We start from the raw sequence: 27,230 nt of genomic DNA, 5'->3' as shown, positions 1-27,230 counted from the left end.
AAACAAACCACTCAGATTTCTGCCGTAGACCGCCCCTTCTGTGATGTATGTATGATGTTTCTGGGGGTGGTCTTGGACTCCAGGGCAGGCAATTTAAAATGTCTATATAAGGGCAGGCACACCTTTGTTCGGGGTCCTCCTCCATCCTCCTGCGTGTGAGGGGAGCAGCCTGTTGCAACAGTTCAATAAAGATCAGGCTTACTAACTGCTTTGCTTCTCAGTATTCTCTGCTTGGCCTCTGTTCTTTTCTCCGACCGATGGAGAACCTGCAAAGGACTCCATAAGGGCTCTTGTGTCCCCCATAAGGGAAGAAGGGCAGATTTTCATTTATTACAGTGGGAACCTACATAAGGACTTTATAAGGGTTCTTGGGTTCCCCATAAGGGACAAAGGAGCAGGGTTTTTTCTATTACAGCTGGGAAGACCACTCCCATGGGGGGAGGTCCTTAGCCAATTCCTCCAGGAGGCAGAAGCCCACCTGGTGGGGCCGGCTTACTCCCAGTCCTATAAAAGTGGGTGCCTCTTCCATGGCTGGGGGGGGGGGGGTGGGTCTCTCAGTCTGCCTGTGCTCAGAGGCCAGCACAATTTTCACACGACTAATGCCTCACTTCCTCCTCCTTTCTGTGGCTGTGGCTGTGCCTGTATGTGCTTCGCCATTGCTCAGTCTTCCACCTGAATCTCCAGCACTCAGGGGAGAGAGGCTTCCTGGACTTGCTTGTGTGTGGCTCTTGTGGCTGCAGCCGGGCTTTGCTCTGATCCCTGAAGCCACCAGGGACCCCCCAGCAGCAAAGGATATGGTCCACCAGGGACTGCTGCTGCTCCTGCTGGTCCTGGGTGGACGTAAGTGAAAGGGCGAGGCAGCGGCAGGCAGGAAGGAAGGAAGCTCGGGGGGGGGGGGGACAGAAGGGGAGCCCTCCTGGATCAGGCCAAAGCGGCCCACCTAGTCCAGAATCCTGTTCTCACGGTGGCCAAAGACCCCTCAGAACCTAGGAAGCAAGGTAGACTTCCTCTGGCCCTGGAGGTTCCATAATGCAACCCAGTCAGTGATGGGTGGGGTATAAATAATAAAGCGATGGTGTTACGGAAATGACATGGGGGCGGCCACATATTTAAAATTCGTAGAAAATCCATACTTTAACCTCCTCTCCTCATTCCAATGCCATTTTGACCCTTAAAGAAAGGTGAATTTGGGCTCCACCCAAACACCAAGAGCCCTGCAGGCTTAGACCAGGGGCCCATCTAGGCCAGCCTCCTGTCCTCACAGGCATCCCCAAACTCAGCCCTCTGGATGTTTTGGGGCTACAACTCCCATCATCCCTAGCTAACAGGACCAGTGGCCAGGGATGATGGAAATTGTAGTCCCAAAACATCTGGAGGGCCAGGTTTGCCTCTGCCTGGCTTGGCCCCTGTGAGGACAGGAGGCTGGACCACATGGGCCCCTGGTCTAAGCCTGCAGGGCTCTTGGGATATGTTCTTAAATGATAAATGAGTCCCCTGATTTGCCGTCACAGGACACTTTCAGTTGTGTCCCTCAGAGCCGCCCCCGCTGACATGTGATGCCATTTCCTTCTCCCTGAAACCACCAAGAGCTTTTGCTACTTCCTTTCCAAAGCAGAAACCCACAAACTTCTGCCTTTTTGGGTCTGGGAAAGAGGAGGCTGAGATACTGGCCATCTCCCAAGATCTCCCCATGGAAGAGGGAGCAGCGTTGTTTTCTCCTGCTCCTGGAGGGCAGGACTTGAATCCATGGCTTCACCTCTCGAATTGTTATTCTTATTTACCCGCAACAGGGAGTACGGACTCATCCAAAATGCTGCATGGGGCAGCAGCTGGCGAGAGCAATGGGGCGTTTCAGAGATGCAAGCGCTTGGAACCCGACCCTTCGAGGTGGAACGGATTTGTTAAAGGTAAAACAGGCTATATTGCCTGTTTTGTGATTTTAAATCTCTGCTGTGGCTCTATCACCAAAAGTAAAGGTAAAGGGACCCCTGACCGTTAGGTCCAGTCATGGCCGACTCTGGGGTTGCGGTGCTCATCTCGCTTTACTGGCCGAGGGAGCCGGCGTACAGCTTCCGGGTCATGTGGCCAGCAGGACTAAGCCGCTTCTGGCGAACCAGAGCAGCGCACGGAACTCTTCCAGAACACCGCATGGGGCGGCAGCTGGCAAGAGCAATGGGGCGTTTCAGAGATGCAAGCGCTTGGAACCCGACCCTTTGAAGTGGAACGGACCAATCCAAGGTTGGAAGGGGGCACAGAAACCCCCCGGGGCACTCTCACACACCCCCCAGGGCAGAGGGGGAACCAGGGCCTTCCTCCAAGGACCATAAGGAGGGCCTGCAGGATCAGGCCAGAGGGGGGCCACCTGGCCCAGCATCCTCTTCCCCCAGGGGCCAACCAAAAAGTGGTGTTGGGGGATGAGTGTTCGGACCCCTGGGCTCTCACTTGTGGGGTGCCTCAGGGTTCCGTCCTCTCCCCCATGCTTTTCAACATGCAGCCGCTGGGAGAGATCATCAGGGGTTTGGGCTGGGTGTTCATCAGTATGCGGATGATACCCAGCTCTACCTCTCTTTCAAATCAGAACCAGTGAAGGCGGTGAAGGTCCTGTGTGAGTGTCTGGAGGCAGTTGGAGGATGGATGGCGGCTAACGGATTGAGGTTGAATCCTGACAAGACAGAAGTACTGTTTTTGGGGGACAGGAGGCGGGCAGGTGTGGAGGATTCCCTGGTCCTGAATGGGGTAACTGTGCCCCTGAAGGACCAGGTGCGCAGCCTGGGAGTCATTTTGGACTCACAGCTGTCCATGGAGGCACAGGTCAAATCTGTGTCCAGGGCAGCTGTTTACCAGCTCCATCTGGTACGTAGGCTGAGACCCTATCTGCCTGCAGACTGTCTCGCCAGAGTGGTGCATGCTCTGGTTATCTCCCGCTTAGACTACTGCCATGCGCTCTACGTGGGGCTACCTTTGAAGGTGACCCGGAAACTGCAATTAATCCAGAATGCGGCAGCCAGACTGGTGACTGGGAGACCACATAACACTGGTCCTGAAAGATCTTCATTGGCTCCCAGTACGTTTCCGAGCACAATTCAAAGTGTTGGTGCTGACCTTGAAAGCCCTAAATGGCCTTGGCCCAGTAGATCTGAAGGAGCGTCTCCACCCCCATCGTTCTGCCCGGACACTGAGGTCCAGCTCTGAGGGCCTTCTGGTGGTTCCCTCCCTGCAAGAAGCCAAGCTACAGGGAATCAGGCAGAGGGCCTTCTTGGTAGTGGCACCTGCCCTGTAGACCTTGTGGAGTTATCAAGCCATCACTGTGTTTTAATACAAATAATGTTTGAAGCTGTTACCCTTTTTGAAACTAAATTATACTGTCTGTGTTCTCTTGCTGCTGTATGGAAAAGCACATGAAATACTTTGTAAGTAAACCATTTTAACTTACCAAACATGCAGTCTCTTTTAGGCCATGGAAGGTGGGAAACATTTGGACGCAACTCAAAAGGAGATATTTTAAAGGTAAAACAGGGTATATTGCTTGTTTTGTGATTTTCAATCTCTGTTGTCGCTCTATCACCAAAAGCACTTTCTCCCAAGCTTGGATTTATGCCTCCAGATAATTTTCCTTTTATCCGTTGACCCAAATACTAAAATAAACAGTCTTTTCTCCTTTCTCTCCTTCTCTCTCTCTCCGTTCTGCTTCCTTGGCAGACTGTATCATGTGCTTCCCGGAATACCACATCTGGCAACCTTGCCATCTCACGGCCAGGACAAAGGAGTCCATCACCCTGCCCTGCACCTTCAACTACACCTGGGAGGCTCAAGAGACGGCCCAGGTGTATTGGCGCTTAGGAAACTTTCACGGAGAGTTCCTCTTCAACCACACCCACAACCCCACCCACTGGGACACCCACCCGAACTACACAGGGCGGGTGTCTCTGGTCGGGGACCTGTCAAAGGGGCTCGATGCCTCAATCCAGATTGAGAATCTGCGGGAGTCGGACTCCAATCTATATTTCTGCACCGTCTTGGTAGAGACAGTTCGCGAAGGTGTGAAGTATTGGCGAAACATCGGGGGGACAAACCTCACGGTCACAGGTGAGCTGGCACATTTTTAAAAATGATGCTTATTTTTGAGTGTTTCAGTTTTACAATTACACTTTCATCCCCTTCTTTGACTTCCCACCCAGCGTCCCATGTCTGTTCTTTTTACGTCTTGCTTAGCTGCAAATACATTAATTATTCCTTCTCCCTATTTTCCACACTCTCGCATCTTTCATAGTAACAACTGTTGGTCACAAAGTACCCCCTACCGGGAATTTATATTTGAGGTCCATTTTTTTTGCAAATATACCCCTAGGTATTCTCTTGGTTTCCACTCTCTTGCATATTCTATCCTTGTCGCATATAAAAATAGGTTGTGGGCTTTCTTTGGTAATTCATTCCTGTTTCTCATTGTACACCACCTCCCCAAAGTCTTTGGCCCGTTTACAGTTCCACCATAAATGAATAAAGGAACCTTCAAGACTTTTCCAACACATTTTTGGAATTTATTTTGTACATTTAAGCCAATTTAACTTGTGTCAAATACCATCTATACTGCATTTTATATCTATTTTCTCTTATTTGATAACATGCCGAAAAATTCATTGTCCATAATTTTCCCCACTCATCAATTCTGATATTACGCCCCATATCAATAGCCCATTTTATCATAGCCTCCTTAATGAGTTTGTCTTTAGTCTCCCACTCTAGCAGCAGTTTATATTTTAGAGATTAGCTTTTTATTGGGCCCCAAAATCACCCTTTCAAATTCTGATCCTTCTTGGACAAATCCTCTCTCTTTCTCTTTCTAAAGCTTCTCCTTTATCTGGAAGTATTGAAACTAGATGTGTATCCAATTAGACACCTCCTCCCTATCTTTTAATGTTATGTTGCCATCTTTGTATCCAAGGAGATCTTTGTACATATCCTGTCCACGTCTAGCCTTTTCACTGCAACCACTTCCACCGGTGAGATCCAACCAGGAGTCTTTCTTTCCAAAATACCTTTATGTCTCATCCAAACCTTCCATGTTGTTGTTGTTGTTGTCTAGTTGCTTAGTCGTGTCCGCCTCTTCGTGACCCCCTGGACCAGAGCACTTCCACTGCCTCCCGCAGTTTGGTCAAACTCATGCTGGCAGCTTCGAGAACACTGTCCCATCATCTCGCCCTCCGTCGTCCCCTTCTCTTTGTGCCCTCCATCTTTCCCAGCATCAGGGTCTTTCCCAGGGAGTCTTCTCTTCTCATGAGGTGGCCAAAGTATTGGAGCCTCAGCTTCAGGATCTGTCCTTCCAGTGAGCACTCAGGGCTGATTTCCCTAAGAATGGATAGGTTTGATCTTTTTGCAGTCCATGGGACTCTCAAGAGTCTCCTCCAGCACCAGAATTCAAAAGCATCCATTCTTCAGCGATCAGCCTTCTTTATGGTCCAGCTCTCACTTCCATACATCACTACTGGGAAAACCAGAGCTTTAACTATAAGGACCTTAAACCTTCCATAGACTCCTTCTAATCATGTGATTCAAAAATCCCTTGCACACCCTAGTTTTCTTATACCAGAGGTACACATACCATCCATAGAGCAAATCAGCTCCTTCTAAGCCCAGTACATTTGCATCCTTCAATTTGACCCACTCCTTCATCCAGCTCAGACAGGTTGCTTCATAATATAATTGCTTGAACACCATTCGTAAAGGCCAATCCAATGTCCATATAATCTAGGATCTTTGTCATAAAGGTCCATGAGACATTGTCGAAGGCCTTTTCCCGATGGCGGCAATGTTATTCTTGAACCTCAGCCACCATTCATGATGACAAGACTTCTCAAAGTGTTCACATTCTGACAATCCGCAGTCACAAAATGTGCCTGGCACCTGGCTAATTTCGAACGCTGCCTCAGCCCACAGCAATTGCCCACAGCAGCCCCCTTCTCCCCAGGGCTGGCACTCCATTCTGCTTGGTTCAAAGGGGACCCCGGGGGATGGCAGTGGAGCCTGAGGCAGAGCAGAAAATGGGGGTCCACCCTCTCCCAGACAAAGGGCTGCGGAGGACCCAAAGTGACCACCCGAGGCAGGTAGACCCACAAGTGCCTCCCCACCACCACCCTAGACAGCAAAAATACCACACCACAGAAAACACATTAGATACATCTTCCCAGAGAGAAGATGGAGCCAGCTTGCTTCCTGCTGCTCCAGAGGGCAGGACCTGAACCAACAGATCCACATTGCAAGAAAGGAGATTTCGACTAAACATTAGGAAGAATTTTATCAGGGTAAGAGCTTGTTCAACAGAGGAACGGTCTCAAAAAAAAAAAACAACAACAACACAGAGGAATGGTCTCCCCGTAAGGTGGTGCCCTCTCCTTCCTTGGGGCCTTTTCCTTGGATGGCCACCTGTCAACAGGTCTTCAGCTATGATTCCTGCACGGCAGGGGGTTGGGCTGGATGACCTTGAAGGTCCCTTCCAAACATGCAATTTTATATTTCAATGAGGTGCCGCGCTCTCCCCAATGCTGAGGAGGTGCAATTGCAAATGGCAGGCGCCCAGATCAGGAGGCCCTTGAGGGTGCATGAAACGGCTTGTGGGCTCCTGTGGGTCCCCCCCAGCCTTGAAAGAAATGCCCTTGTGCCAGGCCACTGCAGTGTGTGCCCAGCCTCAGCCTCTGCCTTTTGCCTCAGCCTAAGTCTTGCTTTCTTCCTGCCCCCCCAGGTCCTCCACTGCTGGACCCCCCCAGCTTCAACTTCGGCCTTGTAGGTCTGGTGATTAGGGGAGCCCTCGTAGGTGCCCTCCCTCTGGGGCTGCTGGTGTTCCTTGTCTGGAGAAAAGGTAGGGGGGCTGTTGTGGGGCAGGCAGGGAGGGGGCAGTTACTGCGCTAGGGTCGGGTCTCTCCCTCCAACCTGGCCCTCCAGAGGCGGCAGCGGGGAAGCCCCTCCTGCATTTCTGTGCCAGCCCTTCTGCCCCCTGAGGACCAGCCAGGAGAGGGCGGGGGGGGGGCAGCCTTTGAGCTCAGCCTGGCCTGGTTTGTCCTCTCCTCTTTCCAAGCCATCTAGGATGGTGGTGTTGCAGGAATTTATGTACAGGTTGGGGGTGTTTCCCCTCCAGCAGATATCCTGCACATGCAGCCCACTACCAAAATAAGCACAATCACTTTTGTGACTTTTGTGACTTGTTCCCACAAAACACTTCATCACAGTTTCTTCCTGCCTATTCAAAGGGCCTTTGCTGTACGATACCAAATGTAAGAATTCACTGATCAATGTTCCTATGTACTGGCTCACTGGGAAAACTAGAAAATCTAGACCTGTGAGCTCAGCTACTCCAGAAATACCAAACCCAGATGAAGACAAAAGGGTGTGATGAACTTGGCTGGGAAACAGGGAAATGTAAATGTCTCTTTTGTTCCACTTGATGGGTGTTTGGTGGAGGGCAAGGGGAACCATGGGGCAGGGTCCAGGATGCTCAGATTACGGCCACCAGACCTCCCCTTTCATGATGTAACTGTGATGTATGAGTGATGTAGTTTGGGGTGGTGTAACATGGGGATTAGCAGCTAATAAAAGTTTGGGGTCTCTTTTGTTGGGGGCTTCCATCTTGTTCCACCTGGTGGCAGGTGGGAGTCCTGTCGCGACAGCCTTCAATCAAGACCAAGCCGACTGGCTGCTGTTTTGCTCTGGTATTCCTGGCTGGGGTCCTTGTTTCTTGTCCAAAGGAGCCCTCGGATTTCTCTGTTAACAGTTGGCATCACTGCCTCCCGCAGCAGGGAGTTCCACAGTGTAACAGATGTGCTGGCTAGCGCTGATAGGATCGGCAGCCCAAAACATCTGGAGGGCCACCAGGCTGTGAGATGCCAGCCCTGACGGCTTCAGGTTGCTCAGTGAAACATCAAAGGCACAGGACCTTCCTTGGAGGTTTTTAAGCAGAGGTCGGTGACCCTCTGTCAGGGATTCTTCAGCTGAGATTCCTGTAAGACAGGGGGCCAGACTGGATGTCCTTTGGGGGTCCCTTCCAACTCTACAACTGTGATTCTATGGCCAAAGGAAAAAGCTCCCAGCACCAGATGTTGGGGAGGAGAGGGGAGGCAGAGGAAGATGAGCGGAGGGAGGTGGGGGCAAGGAGAATTGTATTTCAACATTCAGTTCATAAGTTTAGTGCAGGGGTAGGCAACCTAAGGCCCAGGGGCTGGATCCGGCCCTGTTAAGTTGTGGGTGAACATATCAGACGACACAGCGATTCTTCAAACAGCTCTTCTTTATTCAGAGGCCACAACAGAACTGAACTGAAGGGCTCAGTCAGCCTGCTTATATAGAGCTCCACTACAACGTTACTGTAGCAACTTTCTAAAACTATCCAATCACTGAATGTCACTTTCAACCCTTCATATGCATAACTATCTACAGTATCCCCCTGCTGGCCCAGGGTGAGAACTTCAGTACATAACAGGCCCAATCGCCTTCTCAATCCGGCCCACGGACGGTCTGGGAATCAGCATGTTTTTACATGAGTAGAAGGTGTCATTTTATTTAAAATGCATCTCTGTGTTATTTGTGGGGCAAAGGAATTTGTTCATTATTCTGCGTAACACAGAACTAGCCAGATTGACGGGAAGAATTTGAGACCAGGATGAACAGAAGTTTCAAGGAAGTTGGAGTAAACTTATGGTGTACATAAAAGATAATTCTAAAACCTTAAAAACACTGGCAGGACTGGAATAACACTTACAACATATGGCAGATATAAAGTTAAATAAATAGAATACGCGATATAAGGAAATATAAGATACTCGTTGAAGGGGTGGAGGGAAGTCATAAGCTCAGCAGAGCTAAGGTAATTATGTGATATATGTATATTACAACTGTATGTTTAAAGGAAATAATAAAAAATTATTGGGGGGGGAGGAATTTGTTCATTATTATTATTTTTTTCCAAAATATAGTCTGGCCCCCCACAAGGTCTGAGGGACAGTGGACCGGCCCACGGCTGAAAAAGGTTGCTGACCCCTGGCCTAAAACTTGCCTCTCTAAGCTGCAAAGGGATGCTCTCTGCTGAACTCACAAGGAAGGAAGGAGAATCTCTAATGCTCTCTCAGCATCTATTCACATCCCTACAATCCCAACATTACAATTCTACAATCTCTTAATGTTGGGTCACCCGGTCCAAGCCCTGGGAGCTCTCCTGCCAGCCAGACTTGAATTCGTTCATTATTATTTTTTCAAAATATAGTCTGGCCCACCACATGGTCTGAGGGACGGTGGACCGGCCCACGGCTGAAAAAGTTTGCTGACCCCTGGTTTAGTGTTCTAGCCAAAGGCCATGTCAAATTTGTATTTGGCAAGAGTATTAATAAAATTATACAGAACATCCACCCATAATCTTAAAATCCACAATATAAAAACTTGACTTTGCAGAGTTCCTGATCATTAAAATGCAGTTTCCCTTGTGCATCTCTGACAGCTCCAATTCTAACAATATTTCGCCTTTTTAAGATTTTCCAACATCCGTGAGTTAAGAGAGAGAGACGATGCCAGACACAGCAACAGACGTACTGTGGGATATTTACAATCCTCTCCTCACATCTCTACACATCCCTACACCTAAATCTATCTTGATTTCAGATTAGACCTCCGAATCATCAAAACAATTTATAGCAATTTTATCTGACTCATTCTTTTCCTGTTGTTGTTTTTACCAGCCTGTGCCAGGAGAGCTGCTCCATCTGTCACAAAGCCATGATTGTCGCTCAAAAGGAAACCTGGAAATTTTGGAACAAGAGGGAGATAGACTAAAATTGCAGAGTTTTGAGAAACTAAAAAACAAAGTGCGAGATTGGCTTCATTACTATCAGATAATGGAGGCATATAATTTGGACAAGAAAATTGGTTTCCAGGTGGAAAAATCAAAATTAGAAACAGAACTGTTAGAACCCAAAACTAAGATTTTGTCAAGGATGTATAACTTGCTGTTGAAATGGAATACTCAGGATGAAACGGTGAAATCTGCTATGATTAAATAGGCACAAGATGTTGGACATAACATTATGTTTGCTGACTGGGAACAGTTGTGGACCACAGGTATGAAATTTACGGCATGTAATGCCTTAAGAGAGAATATTATGAAAATGATATACAGGTGGTACATGACCCCAGTCAAGCTTGCAAAAATATATCACTTGCCCGATAATAAATGTTGGAAATGTAAAGAAACTGAAGGTACATTCTTTCACCTTTGGTGGACGTGCCCAAGGATTAAGGCTTTCTGGGAAATGATCTATAATGAAATGAAAAAGGTATTTAAATATACCTTCCTGAAGAAACCAGAGGCCTTCCTTCTGGGCATTGTCGGCCAATTGGTGCCGAAGAAGGACAGAACTTTTTTTATGTACGCTACAACAGCAGCAAGAATACTTATTGCAAAGTATTGGAAGACACAAGATTTACCCACTTTGGAAGAATGGCAGATGAAGATGATGGATTATATGGGACTGGCAGAAATGACTGGCAGAATCCGGGACCAGGGAGAAGAGGCGGTGGAAGAAGATTGGAAGAAATTTAAAGACTACCTACAGAAATATTGCAAAATTAATGAATGTTAGAATGATGTTGGATAGAAATTAAGTGGTTTCCAGCTGTAATGCTTTAAGAATATGGAAAAATGAATTGATAATGGATGAAAATACTGAGTTATAAAATGTTAAATTATATATATAAGATGAATGAAAGAGGGTAAGGATTTGCTGATTTGATTAGTTAAATGGGAATACAAGAAGGGGAGGTGTGAGGAAGTCAATGAAACAAGCAAATGAGTTTTAAGTTATGAAAAATAATTGTTTTTAACTTTTCTTGTTTCTTCTGTATGTTTTAATTATTTTTTTAATTTTTATTTTTATTATTATGTGTTTTTGTATATTTGTTTTTGTAAAATCTTAATAAATATTTCTTTAAAAAAAAAACAACAAAAACAAAAGAAAAGAAACCGACCCATTTCTGCCGGCGTGTGTGAATAAATGTCTCAGAAATCGATCTCTTGGATAACCACAAGGTGCCTACAAGGTCTTTTCATAGTGGGCTGTATATAAATTTAATTAACAATAACAAATAAATACATTTATTAATGAATCAAATATATTTATATTATATTATATATCAAATATATTTAATTAATATTAACAATAGCTGTCTCATGGTGCCAGAGGTTAAAGAAAAATAGGGGTCGCTGCTGCAGCCCACACCTCACTCGAGGGACTTGCAGTCCTGCAAGGTCCACTTGTGGGTCAGGAGGAAAGCAAGAAACTGCAGCCAGGTATATAGAAAGCAGGGCAGCTAGTAAGCCTGATATTTATTTTGCTGAGGTGGCTTTCGAAATTCCAGGACGCTTGCTGTTGCTCAGAGAATCACTCCGGTTCACTCTGTGCATGAGGTCTTTGGTTTGAGTTCCATTCACAAACTATTCCATTCATTAAACTATTTCCATTCACAAAACAGGACTCAGCCCGTGTCTCCACTTCACTGCCTGCTGTTTGACGGACAAGGTCGCTGTTGCGCAAGGGGGTCCGAGGTTTCTTTAAATGTTCAAGGACAAGAGGATGCAATCCCCCCCCCAATGATTTTTATTAGTTTTCCAAATTATTACAAATCAAATTGAATTAACTTAATACAATTTCTTAAAACCCGCTCTGGTTCCAAGCATAGGATCATCATCATTTCCTCGCATCGCCGCATCATTTCTTATTTAGAGTCCAGTTGACGTCCTTCGCTTGCCGTTAGACATTCTTCCAGCTGGCTGCTTTTCCTACCTTACAAACAGCACCTCCATTACATCTTAAAATAAGTAATCCCTTTCACGCGTGTATTCCTTCATGTACATTGTTGTTCCAGACCTGGTGTGCTGGGAGAGTTCATTACAGTGGTACCTCGGGTTATATATGCTTCAGGTTACAGACACTTCAGGTTACAGACTAACCCAGAAATATTACCTTGGGTTAAGAACTTTGCTTCAGGATGAGAACAGAAATCGTGCTCCGGCAGCGCAGCAGCAGCAGGAGGCCCCATTAGCTAAAGTGGTGCTTCAGGTTAAGAACAGTTTCAGGTTAAGTACGGACCTCCAGAATGAATTAAGTACATAACCAGAGGTGCAACTGTACTATCTTCCATTATTCAGTTCTTTGCAGTGTTTACCTGGACGGTATAAGGTCACATTCTGTTCCTTCCGCTGTTTACAGACTAGCGTACGAGCTGCAGCCATAAATAACTCACAGAGTGCATCTCCAGTCTCCGCCATTAAAATTCCGCTCTGGAGTTCTTCCTCGGCACACAGTTAGAAACAATATTTTTTTCTCTATTTCAGCCTCTTTGCCAGATCTGTTCGCCAGCAGTTCATTCTTTTTTCACTTCATTGCTCCATCAGCGCTCCTGGTCCAGTCCAGGAATAATTTTAAATAAAGTCCATTCAGCCTCGGTTGAGGGGGGGAGGGCATAGTCAAGACTTGTTAAGTTCCTTGCTGAGCATAAATCAAAAGTCTCTCCCCCTTTTCCGAAGTAACAAACAGAATAGCACAACAGCGGCTGCACACGTCTCTTTCATTTTGCAGGGGAGGACAAGAAGAAAAGAGACAATTTGAAACCCATAAGAAAGCACAAAGTACCTTGTCCTCCCCTTCCTTTACCGGCTGTTGTCAGGATTCTCAAGCTTCAGGGGAAAAAATATTCAGATACCTTCAAAGAGCCAAGCCCAGTCCTTTCGGCAGCTGACTGATTGCAGCCCATTAACATATATTGGTCCAGGAGCGCCTCTTGATTCATGCCAAGTATCCGAATTATGCAGGAACAAGTCACAAACAACACCGGAGACGGAGGTTCGTCCATGGCAGGGACACACTCCCAGGTCGCAGACTCCCAGTAGGCAGACCCGGGCTTGAGCGGTGCAACGGGGTGCAGGGAGTGTGGGATGTAAAACTGCAGTCAAGCACAACATTCCTACAGCGGACATGTTAGGGGATGTTTTGTTCCACTCAGAAGAAGACTTCCAGTTTCCTCCTGAGCTGGGACAGACTTGAAGAGGGTGCGGTCTGTTGTTCTAGCATGGAGGAGCCCATGGCCTCCATGTTCGGATCTGTGTCTCTTCTCCATTTTGGATGTTGCTGTGTGTTTGGAGAAGCGGCTGCTTAGTCGCAGTCACTTGGGACTGACTTCTTTATGGAATAGTTCTAGTTCTTATGTAACCAAAGCCTGCCTTCAGGGATATGCCTGTGAACCTGAATGAATCTGTCAGTAAACTACTTTTATATTAACATTAGTCACATTCATGTGTTTATTCTTTTTAAGAGGGATTAGAAGGGTGGCGCTGTGGGTTAAACCACAGAGCCTAGGGCTTGCGGATCAGAAGGTTGGCGGTTCGAATCCCCGTGACGGGGTGAGCTCCCGTTGCTCGGTCCCTGCTCCTGCCAACCTAGCAGTTTGAAAGCACGTCCAAGTACAAGTAGATAAATAGGTACTGCTCCGGCGGGAAGGTAAACGGCGCTTCCATGCGCTGCTCTGGTTCGCCAGAAGTGGCTTAGTCATGCTGCCCACATGACCCGGAAGCTGTACGCCGGCTCCCTTGGCCAGTAAAGCGAGATGAGCGCCGCAACCCCAGAGTCGGTTGACTCCTCGGCTTGGGAGCAAATGCTGCTGGGGGGGGGGGTTGAACTCCGTGGAGGCAGCAGCAGCAGCCCTTGCCCTCATCTGGAGACCTCTCAGGTTTCCCGGGCGAAGCGAAGCGAAGGGCGAGGGTCGGGCTCTCCTTCAAGCTTTCATAAGCCCAACGTGGGATGGTCCTCAGACGGAGGTGTGTGGCAAACCCAGGAGTCACCTCCAGGGCTGGTGGGCATCCAACGCTGCTGCTTTTAGTTGACGCAATGCTTGCCTTGCCCAGGCACTGGCAACCCGTGCCACGCCACTGCTCGGGGGAGCCCGTCTAGGCCAGCATCCTGTTCTCACAGTGGCCACCCAGATGCCCCAATGGGAAAACCTGAGCACAAGACCAGCTCTCCTGTCCTGCTGTTTCCAGAAGGTGGCATCCAGAAGTTTTGCTGCCTCTGACTGTGGTGGCAGAGCAGAGCCATCCTGGCTAGCAGCCCTCAATAGCCCCCTCCCACTTAATAATAATAATACTAATAATAATAATAATAATAACAATAACATTTTTTTATTTATATCCCGCCCTCCCCAGCCAATGCCGGGCTCAGAGCGGCTAACAACAATAAAAAGTAATGCAGCATTCTAAAATCAATTCATTCTAAAATCAAATTAATGGCAACCATTGGGCTAGAGTGCTATGAGGATTACAGAAGGAGAGAGGGGGTCAGACTGTGCCCTGGCCAAAGGCCTGGTGGAACAGCTCTGTCTTGCAGGCCCTGCGGAAAGATGTCAAGTCCCGCAGGGCCCTAGTCTCTTGGGACAGAGCGTTCCACCAGATTGGGGCCACGGCCAAAAAGGCCCTGGCCCTGGTCAAGGCTAGTCTAATTTCCCTGGGGCCTGGGATCTTCAGAGTGTTTGAAGACCGTAAGGTCCTCCGTGAGACATACCAGGAGAGGCGGTCCCGTAGGTACGAGGGTCCTAGGCCGTATAGGGCTTTAAAGGTTAAAACCAGCACCTTAAACCTGATCCTGTACTCCACCGGGAGCTAGTGCAGCTGGTATAGCACCGGGTGAATGTGATCCATGAATTGGCCCAGTCCTCTTTCAAAGCCATCTGAGCTGGTGGCCACCACTGCTTCTGGTGGAAGGGAGTTCCACAGTCTGCACTGCGTGAAGGGTTTTGTTTCATCTGCCCTGAGTCCTCCAAGATCCAGCTTCATTCAATGTCTGCAGGTTCCACTGTTATGGCACGAGGTGCCAGGCAAAGTTTCGTAATTCCACTCTACCCCCCTCCCCCGCCAGCTGGGAGGCTTGTGCCATGGGGCCTCCCTCCCTCCCCACCCCTCTTCAACTTCCCCCTTTCCTCCCCCTGGGCTCAAGTCCAGTTGCACCATTGCCTCAGAGGAAGGAAGGAAGGAGGCTGGTTCTGTGGCAGTGAGTCAGGCGTCTGGGGCCACCTCGACTGCCCCCTCCTTGCCCCCCCCCCCGGCACTTTGCTTGTGTCACTGCAAAGGAGGAAGCAGAAACATCATCTGTAGCATTGCAAATACTTAAAAGCTGATGGACATTTTGATGGCGTCAGCAAGCATTGCAAGGGATCCTGAGAACAATATCTGGAGGGTACGGGGGGGTCATGTGTTGGCTCATTGTGGCAGGATCAGGCCAAAGAGGGATTCTTGAGCTGTGGTTCTGGCATTGCAGGGGGCTGGACTAGATGGCCTTTGGGGTTCCCTTCCAGCTGTGCCGTTCTGTGTCCCTGAATCCCCTTCTCACCTTGCAGGGGGTCCGGCAGATGCCTGTTTGCCTGTTTCTTGCAAGAAGGGGTGATCTCTTTCTTGATTGAAAGTGCTTCTGAGAATCTGATCTTTTCCCTGCAGGACAGAAATAAAAACAGCCTAAGTGCGTGGCGCTGTGGGTTAAACCACAGAGCCTGGGACTTGCCGATCAGAAGGTCGGCGGTTCGAATCCCCGCGATGGGGTGAGCTCCCGTTGCTCAGTCCTTGCTCCTGCCAACCTAGCAGTTCGAAAGCATGTCAAAGTACAAGTAGATAAATAGGTATCGCTCCAGCAGGAAGGTCAACGGTGTTTCCGTGCGCTGCTCTGGTTCTCCAGAAGCGACTTAGTCCTGCTGGCCACATGACCCGGAAGCTGTATGCCGGCTCCCTTGGTCAGTAAAGCGAGATGAGCGCCGCAACCCCAGAGTCGGCCACGACTGGACCTGATGGTCACTGGTCCCTTTACCTTTTAAGAGAAAAATGAAGGAATAATCCCAAGAAGAAGAAGAAAAATGAAATATCCGGTTTCAAATGAAGCAGCATTAGCTGCGGAAATCCAAATGCCCACACGCGCAGACTCAGGGCAAAGGGGGGCACCTTCACTGGGCAACAACATCAGTCAGTGTTGTGGTGTGAGAGCCAGCTCTGCAGGGCACCGTAGAACAGGAGATTCGAAAGGGACCCCAAGTGGTCATCTAGCTGAACCCCCACCATGCAGGAATCTCAGCGAAAGCATTCCAGGCAGGTGGCCATCCGACGTCTGCTTAAATATCTCCAATGAGGATGTCCTTGGCCAAGGAGGTAGGAGCCCGCCTGGTGGGGCAGCCAGGAAGGTGGGGGGCCTCATCCATTGCTGGGCTGGGGGGCTAGGTTGCCTTTGCTCAGAGGCCTCCCAGATTTTCAGGCGAGCAACACCCCACTTCCTCCTCCTTCTCCGTTGCCTATTTGCTGGCTGTGGCAACAGGACTTCCCTGTCAGATGGGCTCTGCTGAGTCGCGCAATCTGCCACCCGAATCTCCAGCGCTCAAGGGAGAAGAGGCTTGCTGGATTTGGCCGTGTGTGGCTCCTGCAACTGCAGCTGGGCTTCCAGGGAGATCTGGATCCTGCTCCCTGAAGCCACCAGAGAAACACCCCCACCCCCAGCAAAGGATATGATCCGCCAGGGACTGCTGCTGCTCCTCCTGGTCCTGGGTGGAGGTGAGTGAAAGGGTGAGGCAGCGGCAGGAAGGAAGGAAGGAAGCTCGGGCGGCGGGGGGGGGGGGGGGACAGAAGGGGAGCCCTCCTGGATCAGGCCAAAGTCGTCCACCTAGTCCAGAATCCTGTTCTCACGGTGGCTGAAGGAAGCAGGTGTAATAAACAGAAATCTGCCCTTCTTTCCTTATGGGGGACACAAGAGCCCTTTGCAGGTTCTCCATCAGTCGGAGAAAAGAACAGAGCAGTGGCGTAGCGTGGGTTGTCAGCACCCGGGGCAAGGCAAGTAATTTGCACCCCCTAACCTGTGGATTTTAGCACTCGAGTCTCTTCCACTAGATTAGCGCGCCCCCCCTCAGATGTTGCGCCCGGTGCGGCTGGCCCCCCCTGCACCCCCCACGCTACGCCACTGGAACAGAGGCCAAGCAGAGAATATTGAGAAGCAAAGCAGCTAGTAAGCCTGATCTTTATTGAACTGTTGCAACAGGGTGCTCCCCTCACACGCAGGAAAGGAGGAGGACCCAGAACGCAGGTGCGTCTGCCCTTATATAGACATTTTAAATTGCCCGCCCTGGAGTCCAAGACCACCCCCAGAAACATCATACATACATCACAGAAAGGGCAGTCTACAACAGAAATCTGAGTTTGTTGTTTATCTCCTGTCTGGCAGGTTTCCTGTTAATGCTTACTTGATTGGATACCCTGGGGAGCCAGGCATTCACTCCATAAGAATCACAGACATTTCCCCTTACTTTTTAGGAAGAAAAAAGTGTGTCTTATGGAGCGAAAAATGCGGGTAGTTAGGCTGTGGAACTCCCTCCCACCGGAGGCAGGGATGGCCACTGACTTGGATGGCTTCAAAGGAGGACGAGACGTATCCATGGCCCTGGTCTGCCTCCATTTGTCAGAGGCAGCGGTGCTTCTGAATGCCAGTTGGTGAAAACTGGGAGAGCGGCTCTTGTGTTCGAATCCTGATTGTGGGTTTCTTATTGGGGCATCTGCTTGGTCCCTGTGAGGACAGGAGGCTGGACCACATGGGCCCCTGGTCTAAGCCTGCAGGGCTCTTGGTCTATGTTCTTAAATGATAAATGAGTCCCCTGATTTGCCGTCACAGGACACTTTCGGTTGTGTCCCTCAGAGCCGCCCCTGCTGACACGAAGGGAAAGGGCCGTGTGATGCCATTTCCTTCTCCCTGAAACCACCAAGAGCTTTTGCTACTTCCTTTCCAAAGCAGAAGCCCACAAACTTCTGCCTTTTTGGGTCTGGGAAAGAGGAGGCTGAGATACTGGCCATCTCCCAAGATCTCCCCATGGAAGAGGGAGCAGCCTTGTTTTCTCCTGCTCCTGGAGGGCAGGACTTGAACCCGTGGCTTCATCTCTCGAATTATTATTATTCTTATTTACCCGCAACAGGGAGTACGGACTCATCCAAAACGCTGCATGGGGCGGCAGCTGGCGAGAGCAATGGGGCGTTTCAGAGATGCAAGCGCTTGGAACCCGACCCTTCGAGCTGGAAAGGAATTGTTAAAGGTAAAACAGGCTATATTGCCTGTTTTGTGATTTTAAATCTCTGCTGTGGCTCTATCACCAAAAGTAAAGGTAAAGGGACCCCTGACCGTTAGGTCCAGTCGTGGCCGACTCTGGGGTTGCGACGCTCATCTCGCTTTATTGGCCGAGGGAGCCGGCGTACAGCTTCCGGGTCATGTGGCCAGCATGACTAAGCCGCTTCTGGTGAACCAGAGCAGCACACGGAAACACCGTTGACCTTCCCGCCAGAGTGGTGCCTATTTATCTACTTGCACTTTGTCGTGCTTTCGAACTGCTAGGTTGGCAGGAGCAGGGACTGAGCAATAGGAGCTCACCCTGTTGCGGGGATTCGAACTGCCAACCTTCTGATCGGCAAGTCCTAGGCTCTGTGGTTTAACCCCCAGCGCCACCCACGTCCGTAGAAACACAAAGGTGCATGGCTAACTCCACAAGGTCTGAGCTCATGGCATCTAGCTCAAACTGGGACGTTCACATGGTGAAAAGAAGAGAGAGAAAGAACCAAGAGTTTGATAACTCTTCCTCCCAAGTTGAGAGCATGTGACCTAGCTAACCTGTCAGGACAGCTTACTCTATGATCTTAACCTCTTCGTGCAGTAGAGTTAAAAATGGATTAAAGACTTTCTGATAGATTGGACACAAACAGTGAGGGTTGGACATGTAACATCTAATTCCTTAAAAATCAGCACTGGCACCCCACAGGGATGTGTGCTAAGTCCCTACCTGTATTCATTGTATACATACGATCATCATCTGACCCGTCTACTGCAATTATTAAGTTTGCAGATGACACCACCATAATGGGTTTAATAACCGGTGGAGACGAATCAGTGTATAGAGGGGAGGTCCAAAAAATATCTACATGGTGCCTAGGGAACTACTTGCACCTTGATATCAGCAAGACAAAGGAGATGGTGTTGGACTTTTGGAGGAAGAGAGGAGAACTGTGTGGAGAGAGCCTCTTCCTTTGAATTCTTAGGAGTTTATCTCAGTGAAGACCTTACTTGGAAAATAAATACAACCCAGGTGGTTAATCACGGTGTGGGACGCTGGTTTGACATCAACTGATAGGAAGTGCCTACAGAGGGTGGCGAATACAGCACGAGATATTATGGGCTGTCCCGTGAATTCACTGGATGACATCACTGAAGAACATTGCCTCAGGAGAGTGAGGAAAATTCTCAGGGATGATTATTCACCCCCAGGCCAGCACCCTCGGGCAGAAGATATATAGAAGCAGGATTAGTCGCACCAACAGGGTAAAGAACAGCTTCTATCTGTGGGCTGTTAGGCTGCTGAATGAAAAGATAACAACAGGGCAACGGACTTTCGGGTTTGGTGGGTGTGCATCAGTAAACGAGGGGAATTAAGACTAAGAGAGCTGAGTTGGGGATGCTCATGTAATCTCACTGTATACAAGTTGTACAAGTGACAATCAAGTATTTCCATTTCAATTAATCAGGTTGGTTATATAAGGCTGGATTTATCCCACAAAAACTCATTGGGAAGGAGCATAAGAACATAGGAAAGCCCCGGGCAGTAGGGGAGAGCAAAACTTTCTCCCACTCTTATTCTCCAGTGTTTTAAGACAGACTAGCTCTGCCCATGGAGGCTCCCTTTAGGAACCATAAGAAGCCAAGAAGCGCCCTGCAGGAGCTGGCTCCCTTGGCCTGAAAGCAGAGATGAGCACCTTTAACTGGACTTAACCATCCAGGGGTCCTTTACCTTTACCCTTTTTACCATTGTGTTTCTGTACAAATAATTTTGAAACTATTACCCTTTTTGAAACTAAGTTGCACTGCCTGTGTTCTCTTGCTGCTGTATGGGAAAACACATGAAAATGACCTTTAAAGACTTTGTAAGTAAACCATTTTTAACTTACCAAACAGGTGGTCTATTTTTATGCTAAGGGAGGTGGGAAACTTTGGGAAGAGACTTAGAAGGAGATATTTTAAAGGTAAAACAGCCTATATTCGTCTGCTGCCTGTTTTGTGATGTTAAATCTCTGCTGGGGCTGTCTCGTCAAAAAGTACTTGCTCCCAAACTTGGATTTATGCCTCCAGAAAAATTTCCTTTTCTCCGTTAACCCCAATACTAAAATAAACAGTCTTTTCTTCTGTTTTTCTTTCTTTCTCTCTCTGTTCAGCTTCCTTGGCAGATTGTACCACTTGCTTCCCGGAATACCACATCTGGCAACCTTGCCATCTCACGGCCAGGACAAAGGGATCCGTCACCCTGCCCTGCACCTTCAACTACACCTGGGAGGCTCAAGAGACGGCCCAGGTGTATTGGCGCTTAGGAAACTTTCACGGAGAGTTCCTCTTCAACCACACCCACGACCCCACCCACTGGGACACCCACCCGAACTACACAGGGCGCGTGTCTCTGGTCGGGGACCTGTCAAAGGGGCTCGATGCCTCAATCCAGATTGAGAATCTGCGGGAGTCGGACTCCAATCTATATTTCTGCTCCGTCTCCGTACAGACACTTCATGAAGGTGTGAAGTATTGGCGAAACATCGAGGGGACAAACCTCACGGTCACAGGTGAGCTGCCCCATCCTCAGGAGGACCCCTCTGTGCCTGGATCTCTCTTGGGCCTCTGCCCCACACCTTTCTCCACAGCACCCCCCTTCTCCCCAGGGCTGGCCCTCTTTTCTGCTTGGTTCAAAGGAGTATGGGGTGTGTGTGTGGCCGTGGTGCCTGAGGCAGACCAGAAAATGGGTCTCCACCCTCCCCCAGCTGAGGGGTCGCAGGGTACCCAAAGGTATTTCAGCACCTGAGGCAGGGAGTTCCGCAAGTGATGCTCCTCCCAGGCTGCAGAAATAACACAAGAGGTTGAGAGCATAGTAAAGGTGAAGGTACCCCTGCCCGTATGGGCCAGTCGTGACCGACTCTAGGGTTGCGCGCTCATCTCGCTCAAGAGGCCGGGGGCCAGCGCCGTCTGAAGAAACTTCCAGGTCACATGGCCAGCGTGACGAAGCTGCTCCGGCACCAGAGCAGCACACGGAAATGCCGTTTACCTTCCCGCTATAAAGCGGTACCTATTTATCTACTTACACTTAGGGGTGCTTTCAAACTGCTAGTTGAGCAGGAGCTGGGACCAAATGGCGGGAGCTCACCCCGCCACGGGGATTCGAACCACCGACTTCTGATCGGCAAGTCCTAGGCACTGAGGTTTTACCCACAGCGCCACCCGCGTCCCTAGGTTGAGAGCATAGCCGCCTTCAAACATCTGAAGGGTTGCCCTGTGGAAAGTGGAGCCAGCCTGCTCCCTGGTGCTGCTCCGGATGACAGGGCCTGATCCAGGAGTAAACATGAGGAAGAACTTCCTGAGAGTAAGAGCAGTTCGACAGTGGAAGAGACTCACTCATGAGGCCTCTCCTTCCTTGGAGGTTTTCTATTATTAAAGGTAAAGGGACCCCTGACCATTAGGTCCAGTCGTGGCCAACTCTCAGGTTGGTGGCGCTCATCTCGCTTTACTGGCCGAGGGAGCCAGCGTACAGCTTCCGGGTCATGTGGCCAGCAGGACTAAGCCACTTCTGACGAACCAGAGCAGCGCACGGAAACGCCGTTTACCTTCCCGCCGGAGCGGTACCTATTGATCTACTTGCACTTTGATGTGCCTTTGAACTGCTAGTTTGGCAGGAGCAGGGACCAAGTAACGGGAGCTCACCCCGTCGCGGGGATTCGAACTGCCGACCTTCTTTTTTTTTTTTTAATATTTTATTAAGGGTTTTCTTGTTTTACAGTGTAAGTGTAATGCCTCGTATTTTTTCTTCTTCCATGTAACATTTTTACAAATCCGTTTCATTTGATGAGGCATTAGGGAGAGAAGAAAAAAGAAAGGAAAAAAGAAAGGGGGTGGAGGGAGGGGAGATGGATGGGGGTGGGGTCGGGTAGCGGTGTTTCTGTTATGCTTAATGTATGTAGAGTTTGGTGTCAGCGTGCTTGTGTTGTTCACTTGTGTTCCTTTGGTGGTGAGAGAGGTTGGGGTTGGCCTAGGGTGTGATTGTTTGTTTGTGATTGGCTGTGGTGATCTTTGTTTTCGTGTGTGAGTGAGGTGGGTGGGTGTTTTGGATCAGGTTAGCCATATTGATTTGTATGCTGTTGGTGGATTATTGTCGTTGTCCTGTTGGGCTGTGTATGTGATAAAGGGGAGCCATACCGGGGTGAAGGTGTCTTCTTCTGTTTGTCCCCGTGTCAGTTTCAGTTTATTAGTTAATTTTTCTAGTAGGGCTGTTTCCCATACTATTTGGTACCATTGGTCCATGCTTACTCCTGACAGGTCTCTCCAGTGTCTGGTTATGGTGTTTCTGGCTGCTGAAAGTAGGTGGGTTATGAGTTCAAACCGCCGACCTTCTGATCGGCAAGCCCTAGGCTCTGTGGTTTAACCCACAGCGCCACCCGCATCCCTTAACCAGTTACTACCGTAGGCAAAATACGATCAGCTTTCATTCCCAAAGCTTTGGACATTCAGCCTTTCACCCAATCTGGCTGGTGTACAGTGCTTAAAGGTTTCCATCTGCTAGAAAGGAGCCCTCAACCCTGCCTTCCTCTGAGGTTTTTAAACTGAAGTCAGATGAGCACATGTCAAAGGGCCTTTGGCTGCGAGTCCTTCACTGCAGCGGGTTGGGCTGGATGACCTTTGGGGGTCCCCTCCAACCGTACGATTCTCTGTTTCTGCAAGATGTTGCCTCTTCTCGGGCATCTGCCTCTCTCGGCCTAACGCTGACGCCCAACTCAGGGCGCAGGGAACTGTCTTCACCTGGGGGCAGCTAGGTGTGGGCCCCCCTCCTCAGAAGAAATGCCCTTGTGCCTGGCCACTGCAGTGGGGAGGGTGCTTGTGGGTGCCCCTGCTTTTGCCTCAACCCCTGCTTTCTCTCCCCCCACAACCAGGTCCTCCAGTGCCAGACCCCCCCAACTTCAACCTTGTGGGTCTGGCGACCGGCGGGGCAGCTGCTGCCGTTGCTGTTGCTCTGGGCCTGCTGGCATTCGTCGCCTGGAGAAAAGGTACGGGGGCTGTTTGGGGGGGGCAGGGAGAGGGTCGTGGCTGTGCCAGGGGCCGGCTCTCCCTCTGACCTGGCCCTCCAGGTGGCGCTTCTTCCCAGTGTGGCGATGGCTCCTGCATCTCACCTGCACAGGCACCTGGCACCCCAGCCCTGTGAGGCTCAGCCTGGGCCAAACCACTGCCCCCACCCCATTCTCCAGGGCTCCCCCCCTCCAGGAGCTGCTCTCTCTGAAGGACATTTTCTCCTCTCTGTTCCTCCCCAGGTTGCTGCCCAAAGTGTGCCCCAAGGAGGTGAGTGCCTTTCCTGCCTCCTGCTGGTCTCCTTCCTAACTGCGGGGGGGGGGGGCTGACCGTGGCCCTAGATTGGCTCTGCCATGGCTGGTGACCTGTGGGCAGGACATCCTGTTAATGGAGAAATCTGAGGGCTCCCTTGGACAAAAAAACAAGGACCCCAGCCAGGGATACCAGAGCAAAACAGCAGCCAGTCGGCTTGGTCTTGATTGAAGACTGTCACGACAGGACTCCCACCTGCCACCAGGTGGAACAAGATGGAAGCCCCGAACAAAAGAGAACCCAAACTTTTATTGGCTGCTTATCCCCATGTTACACCCCCCCAAACTACATCACTCATACATCATGGTTACATCATGAAAGGGGAGGTCTGGTGGCAGGAATCTGAGCATCCTGGACCCTGCCCCATGGTTCCCCTTGCCCTCCACCAAACACCCATCAAGTGGAACAAAAGAGATATTCACATTTCCCTGTTTCCCAGCCGAGTGAATCCCACCCTTTTGTCTCCATCTGGGTTTGTTATTTCATCTGGAATGGCTACCTGTCTGGCACTCAGGTATCAGGAGGCCAGGATTATCCCTCAGGCAGAGGGGCTGCTGAGGAGCTGAGCTCACAGGTCTACAGTGGTGCCTCGCAAGACAAATGCCTCGCAAAACGAAAAACGCGCAAGACGAAAGGGTTTTTCGGTTTTTGCGTTGCTTCGCAAGACGATTTCCCCTATGGGCTTGCTTCGCAAGATGAAAATGTCTTGCGAGTTTGTTCGCTTTTTTCTTAAAGCCGCTTGAAGAGGCGCAGTTGTGACGGACCGTGCTTCGCAAGACGAAAAACATCGCAAGACGAAAAGACTCGCGGAACGAATTAATTTCGTCTTGCGAGGCACCACTGATATGAATTTCTGAAGTTTTCCCAGTGAGCCAGTACAGAGATACATTGATCAGTGAATTCTTACATTTGGTATCGTGCAGCAAAGGCCCTTTGAATAGGCAGGAAGAAACTGTGACGAAGTGTTTTGTGCATGATATCTGCTGGAGGGGCAAACACCCCCACCTATACATAAATTCCTGCAACAGCCCTGTCTTCCCTCTCTTATATCATAACAATGCAGTAATCTCTCATTCCATCTGTTGCTCAGTTCAAATCCTGCCCACAAATTCATCATTCTATAACATTTCTTTGCATAGACCGAAAAAGGCTTCCATTCATCCACAAAACAATTGTCATTTGGTTCTCTTAATTTAACTTGTTATGTTTTCTGATTCAAGGCTGCCCATCATCCCTTTACCAATTATTCGTTCTTCTTCGGTGGGAATTTCTTCATCTTTCCATTTCTGGGTATAAGGAATTCTAGCTGCTGTAGTTACAGGCATAAACAACCGTTTTAAGCCTGGTGGTGAAAATCTGCCTCTTTCCTTTTACATCAGTTATTCTTTTGAATTCAGTCCTTCTTGCAAGGCACCCCCTACAGCCCCAGGGTGCTTCGAGGGGGGGCACCCATGTGACCACCCAGAACTTTTCTTGCAGGAGAGCTTCACCCCAGAGCAAGGAGACGCCAGAGGAGAGAGAATACGAGGAGTTTCCCATTGAAGGTGAGCTGGGGTGGAAAAGCAGATAAAGGGTAAAGGGACCCCGACCGTTAGGTCCAGTCATGGACGACTCTGGGGTTGCGGCGCTCATCTCTCTGTAGTGGCCAAGGGAGCCGGCGTACAGCTTCTGGGTCATGTGGCCAGCAGGACTAAGCCGCTTCTGGAGAAGTAGATAAATAGGTACCGCTCCGGCAGGAAGGTAAACGGCGTTTCTGTGCGCTGCTCTGGTTCTCCAGAAGTGGCTTAGTCCTGCTGGCCACATGACCCGGAAGCTGTACGCCGGCTCCCTCGGCCAGTAAAGCGAGATGAGCGCCGCAACCCCAGAGTCGTCCGCAACTGGACCTAACAGTCAGGGGCCCCTTTACCTTTAAGGTGCTAGTGGACGTTCTTTAATTCTTTAATTTATTTCGACTGCCTCAGACCAGCACGGCTACCTACCTGAATCTCATAATGCTGTAACTCTGGGCATACCGTGAAGCAGAAAATTCAGGGCAGATAAAAGGAAGTTGCACCTTTGTGCAGCGTGAAGTTAAACTACGGAACTCCCTGCCACAGGAGGGGAGAGTTGCTCTTGTAGCCAGGCCCCGCTTGCAGGGTTCCCTTTGGATGCTGGACTAGATGGGCTGGTCTCTTGTGGCCTGATGCAGGTAGCCAGGCTGTTCTGATGTTCTTGTGGAACCTCCATGCCCAGAGGCAGTCTACCTTGGTTCCTAGGTTCTTGGGGGTATTTGGCCACTGTGAGGACAGGGTGCTGGGCTTTTCCTCTGAGCAGTCTCCTCCTCTGCCCAGGGCCTTTCTGATCTGCTCTGCCACTGGAGGGAGGAGGAGGAGGAGAAGGGTGGTATTCTGTTCCTCTTTCTAACCTGCGTTGTCCCCCCTCCCTCCTCCTCTTCCAGGTCCAAAAGCCCCCCCTCCCGCCTCCCCCCAACCTCCTCCTCGTGCCCCACCGCCGCTTGCCCCCAAAGACTCCGGCAGCCTCCTGTACGCCGACTTGAACTTGGCTGGAGGCAGAGGCAAGAAGAAGAAGATGCCCGAGGGAGGAAGGGCCGAAGAGAGCACCTATGCCATCCTGCGCCACTGAGAGGGGGCAACGGACGACTGGGGGGGGGGGCGCTTTCCTTGGCTGCCTCCAGCCCCCTCCTGCCCCCAGCCTCCTCCTCTTCCGCTTGCTTCTCCCTCTCCCAGGTGGGAGCGAGCAACCTCCCTTGCAGGATCGGGGCCCTGGGTGGATGGCCTTCTGGCTGCAAAGGAAGCCTGTTTAAGCCAGCCTGCTCTGCAGGGGTGTCGTAAGGAGCCCTGAGACAACCAGAGGGGGGGGCGTACTGTAAACGCTCCCCGCTCTTCTGCCAGCCAACTGCCCCCGAATAATGCCCGAACGAATTATTGCAATATGGGATCACAGCGGCAAGAGATGCACAGAGACGGAAAGACAGCTCCGTCAGTCGAGCGTGAGACCCTTGATCTCCAGGTGGTGGGTTCGAGTCCCAGGTGGGGCGGAAGATTCCGGCACTGCAGGGGCTGGACTAGATGATCCTGATGGTCCCTTCTAACGCCACAATTCGATGACCTATGACATTATTATTGCCCCCTGTGGAAGAATGGTTGCTGAAATTAAGGGATTTGGCAGAGATGGCCAAGTTGACTTTCTGAATTAGAAGGGGAAAAACATTGTTGGATTTATGAATGATTGGAAACCCCTTACGGACTTCCTGTGCGAAAAAGGAAAAAGAGCTCTGAAGACTGAAAAGTTTGGTTTACGGAAAGTAGGAAATTTGCACGTTGTTATATGGAGTAAGAGGTCTGCAGTTTTTAAAGCTGATAGTTAGAATAAGATTTCCAGACGTCCCCGTTTCCCAGGGACAGACCCCAGATTTACAAATCAGTCCCCTGGCAAAATCCATTGAAGTTGAAAAGTGTCCCTGCATTCATTGGAAAAAATCTAGTAACCTTAAGTTAGAATCCGAAGTCTTTGCCTTTCCTTTATTTTCTCTCTTTTTCTTGTTGTAAAAAATAGTGCTTGCTGTTAGATGTTGATTTCTGTATGTTGTTTTTTCTTCCGTTTTTCAAACTTTAATAATAACAATAAACAGCTTCGGAAATAATAATAAATAATTTCAGTTGGTGGAAATCAGCAGTGAGGAGAGTTGCTGTTGCTGCTGCTCTCTCAGGTCCTCCTCCTGTGAGTGCAGGATGAAGCCCT

General features: G+C 49.7%; 1 protein-coding gene across 2 annotated transcripts; it reads left to right on the top strand.

Annotated features, from left to right (window-relative positions):
• Positions 1-654: 654 nt before the first annotated feature.
• Positions 655-27,161, top strand: LOC310746861 (uncharacterized protein). 2 transcript variants are annotated; one of them, XM_083581051.1, is made up of 9 exons: positions 657-840; positions 1,791-1,907; positions 3,700-4,086; positions 18,016-18,132; positions 20,306-20,692; positions 23,045-23,158; positions 23,420-23,447; positions 24,969-25,033; positions 25,927-27,161. In XM_083581051.1, exons 1-9 carry the CDS (start codon positions 795-797, stop codon positions 26,109-26,111), a joined length of 1,446 nt encoding a protein of 481 aa, XP_083437177.1. In that variant the 5' UTR covers positions 657-794; the 3' UTR covers positions 26,112-27,161. The 2 variants fall into 2 exon arrangements, with proteins under 2 accessions (XP_083437178.1, XP_083437177.1); XM_083581052.1 differs by lacking the exon at positions 18,016-18,132 and having other exon boundaries at positions 655-840.
• Positions 27,162-27,230: the final 69 nt, after the last annotated feature.

Source organism: Podarcis filfolensis, assembly GCF_964270895.1.
Source record: "Podarcis filfolensis genome assembly, chromosome: 13".
NCBI classification, from domain to species: domain Eukaryota; kingdom Metazoa; phylum Chordata; class Lepidosauria; order Squamata; family Lacertidae; genus Podarcis; species Podarcis filfolensis.
This window is presented reverse-complemented; position numbering and strand designations above follow the sequence as displayed.